Genomic DNA, 3,994 nt, shown 5'->3' with positions numbered 1-3,994 from the left:
AGACCATCCTGGCTAACACGGTGAAACCCCGCCTCTACTAAAAAATACAAAAAACTAGCCGGGCGAGGTGGTAGGTGCCTGTAGTCCCAGCTACTAGGGGAGGCTGAGGCAGGAGAATGGCATAAACCCGGGAGGCAGAGCTTGCAGTGAGCTGAGATCCGGCCACTGCACTCCAGCCTGGGCAACAGAGTGAGACTCTGTCTCAAAAAAAAAAAAAAAGTGTAATTTTACATTTAATTCATTTTGGAAAATAAATAGTTGCTCTCATATTATCTCCTCAGCTCGAGTTTCCATTTTGTATTTAGCCAGGCCACACATATGCCATTTATCACCTTATTTTTACCTATAGAAATATTCTGGTTTTCGTAATTTGCGTATATAAGCATTTTATACACGTTATCAGTAGAATCTTCATGTCATTTCAGTTAGTTTTTTAAAAATCAGGTTGACTTTTAACACTTCGAATCTACAGTTTTGTGGGCATTTGAATTTAACACAGTTTAATTTTTCTTTTTTCTGTTGTGTGTATATGTGTGTGTTTTACTTTTTCAGTATTTATTAGAGATGAAAAGTTTAATTTTACCTCCAGAACACATTCTGAAACGGGGTGATAGTGAAGCAATTGCCTATGCTTTCTTTCATCTTCAGCACTGGAAACGAATAGAAGGTGCTCTTAATCTGTTACAGTGTACATGGGAAGGCAGTAAGTATTATTTTCCAAAAGGAACACTGATCTCTCTAACTATTCATTGCATTCACAGGCAATCTTTTTAAATGAGATTGTCTGGGTTTCCATAAGGATTTGTTGTTCAGGTTGGTTTCAAACGGTAATCAGTGATGAGATATTTGGTTTATTGGTAGAAATGCATAATGTTATATTGATCCCACAAAAGCAGAGTGAGAAACTGTTATGGTATTCTGCCATATGTTCATTTAAGTTACATATTTGTAAGGAAAGAGAATGAAAACTTGGCCCTTTGACTTACAACTTTTTTAATGTGGTTGAGCTATTCTAATATTTTAAAATTGGTCTCTTTTGTTTTATTTTGTTTTCAGATGTATACAACATGGAGCTATTTTCTTTATAACTAATATCAACCTATTCTTTATTGTAAAATATATACAACATAAAATTTAGTTTTAACTATTTTAAACATATAGTTCAGTGGCATTATGTACATTCATAGTGTTGTACAAACATCACCATCATCCATCTACAGAACTTTTTCATTATCCCAAACTGAAATTCTATACCCATTAAATAATAACTCCCCAGTCTTGCCTCCCTCAAGCCCTTGGCAGCCACCATTCTACTTTGTCTCTATGAGTTTGACTACTCTAGGTACCTCATGTAAGTGGAATTATGTAATTTTTGTTCTGTTTTGTCTGGCCTTTTTCACTTAGTATAATATCTTCGAAATTCATTTATATTGGTAATACGTGTCAGAATTTCATTTTTAAGTCTGAATAATTCATTATATGTATATACCACATTTTGTTTATCCATTCATCTGTTAATGAACAGATACCCATTCAACTTGGGTTGTTTTTACCTTTTGGCTATTGTGAATAATGCTGCTACAAATATTGGTGTACAAATACCTGTTCGAGTTTCTGCTTTCAGTTCTTTTGGGTATATACCCAGAAATGGAATTGCTGGATCATAAAATTCTATGTTTAATTTTTTAAGGAAGCTCAGTAGTGTTTTTTTCCATAGCAGCTGCACCATTTTACATTCCCACCAGCAAGGCACAAAAGTTCCAATTTCTTCACATCCTTGCCAACACTTGTTATTTTCTGGGTTTTTTTCTTTATTTAAATAATAGCTCTCCTAATGGATGTAAAGTGGAATCTCATTGTGGTGGTGTTTTGTATTTCCCTGATGATTAGTGATGTTGAACATCTTTTCATGTGTTTATTGGCCATTTATATATCTTCTTTGGAGAATAAATTGGACTGTTTTAAGCTAACTACCTGATCTCTTAATTGTTGCTTCTTATAACCACCAAGAAAGTAAAGAAGCTTAATTAAAACATTTTACCTGTAGGATTCACATAATTCTTTTGAAAAGTACACCACAGCTATTAATAAAAATTCAAAAATAAATTCAATGCTTATTCACTAAAATTGGTTAACCCCCCTCAGTTCCCAAACTACTCTGAGGCACCTTGGATATTGCAGCAATTCACAAGAGTGCTGTAGAACATTTTAAATTTTCAATGGAAACACAACAATACAATATTCAAGTCTAGGTACGGTGGCTCATGCCTGTAATTTCAGCACTTTGGGAGGCTGAGGCCTCCAAAAAGGTCGAGGCTGTAGTGAGCTGAGATGGCAGTACTATACTCCAGCTTGGGTGACAGAGTGAGACCTTGTCTCAAAAATAATAATAATAATAATTTAACATCTGTCAGATATCACTTAAACTATTAGCTCCAGACAGTTCACAGTTTCAACATTAGATCACTCTCCATTCCTTTCAATATCATTACATCTTTGCAAGCTGGAGTTTTGTTAGTTGCTGTGATTAAAAGAAGTACCACACAAAAATCAATGTGAAATAGGAAATGAAGATGGTAGTGTCCAATGTGATTCCAAGTTTTGAGAAGTCGTACAGTGTCTAATAGGCTTATACCTATATCTCATTAGTAAGAAATTATGGTCATTTAAAAATGAAATAAGAAAATTGATTTATTGATTCTTTAACTTTATGTGTATTTTTTTCCAAATTGCTGCTAAATTATTAGGACATACATTTTTTAAGTTGTTTGGACTCATTATTAATAAGTGAAATTATCTTGAACCAATTTGGGAACCTCTGCATTAACCATTTGTTAAAGGCCAGACACTGTGGCTTGACAATAACAATATAAATACAATTGATGAGCCAAGTGTGGTGACTCATACCTGTAGTTCCAGCTACTAGGGAGGCTGAGGCGGAAGGATCACTTGAGGCCAGAAATTTGAGACCAACCTGGGCAACATAGCAAGACTCTCTCTAATATATATGTCTGTGTGTGTGTGTGTGTGTGTGTGTGTGTGTGTGTGTGTGTGTTTAAAGAAAAGATTAATAAAACTGGGATTATGTACTTTAGAAACTGAATGTCTTTGAGTAATTCAGCTTACTTTTGCTTTTTCTCCAGTAGTCCATAAGCTCCTCAAAAGCAGATATTCTATCTCATTCATTTTGTATGTGTCTTCACTGCCTAACATTCTGCTTGGCAAATAGGTTTTCAATAAGTGTATGATTTTATTTAATTTATTACTTTGTATGTAGAGATGAGGTCTTGCTATGTTGCCCAGGCTGGTCTTGAACTCCTGGCCTCAGGCAATCCTTCCACCTTGGCCTCCCAAAGGAGCTGAGTTTACAGGCATGAGCCATCATGCCCAATCACTTATGATTTATACTGTATTTCATAAATCATGATCAATGATTTATTAGTGTTATCACTAATTCACTAATTTGGTCTACAACTTTGGACAAATAACTACTTTTTATTGTGGTAAAATAAAGTCTAGATTGGGCATGGTGGCTCACACCTGTAATCCCAGAACTTTGGGAGGCTGAGGCGGGCGGATCACCTGAGGTCGGGAGTTTGAAACTAGCCTGACCAACATGGAGAAACCCTGTCTCTACTAAAAATACAAAATTAGCTGGGCGTGGTGGCGCATGCTACTTGGGAGGCTGAGGCAGGAGAATCGCTTGAACCTGGGAGGCGGAGGTTGTGGTGAGCCAAGATTGCACCATTGCACTCCAGCCTGGGCAACATGTGCAAAACTCTGTCTCAATAAATAAATAAATAAATAAATAAATAAATAAATAAATAAAGTCTAAATATAAAGTCTAAATATCTAATATCTAGAGTATATCTATAACGAATAAACTAATATCTAAAGTTTATGAAGATCTGTTTCTTCTATGTATATACTTAGTAAATTTTCCTTGTTAGCTTCAGTTTTTCCTTTTCCTTATGAGAATTCTTTGAGGCCCTGG

The 3,994-nt window shown here is 35.3% G+C and overlaps 1 protein-coding gene across 21 annotated transcripts in view; it reads left to right on the top strand.

The window, feature by feature from the left end:
- ST7L (suppression of tumorigenicity 7 like) overlaps positions 1 to 3,994 on the top strand; it is a 106,301-nt gene that overhangs the window by 68,080 nt on the left and 34,227 nt on the right. For 20 of the 21 annotated variants that reach the window (XM_017869701.1, XM_017869705.1, XM_017869697.1 and 17 more), the window contains one exon: positions 553 to 703. In XM_017869701.1, the coding sequence (XP_017725190.1) occupies positions 553 to 703 (151 nt within the window). Of the gene's footprint in view, positions 1 to 552; positions 704 to 3,994 lie in introns of those variants that run through there. The other variant, XM_017869717.1, reaches the window with a different exon arrangement.

The sequence above is a fragment of the Rhinopithecus bieti genome, unplaced genomic scaffold (genome assembly GCF_001698545.2).
Source record: "Rhinopithecus bieti isolate Rb0 unplaced genomic scaffold, ASM169854v2 scaffold_3040, whole genome shotgun sequence".
In the NCBI taxonomy this organism is placed as follows: domain Eukaryota; kingdom Metazoa; phylum Chordata; class Mammalia; order Primates; family Cercopithecidae; genus Rhinopithecus; species Rhinopithecus bieti.
This window is presented reverse-complemented; position numbering and strand designations above follow the sequence as displayed.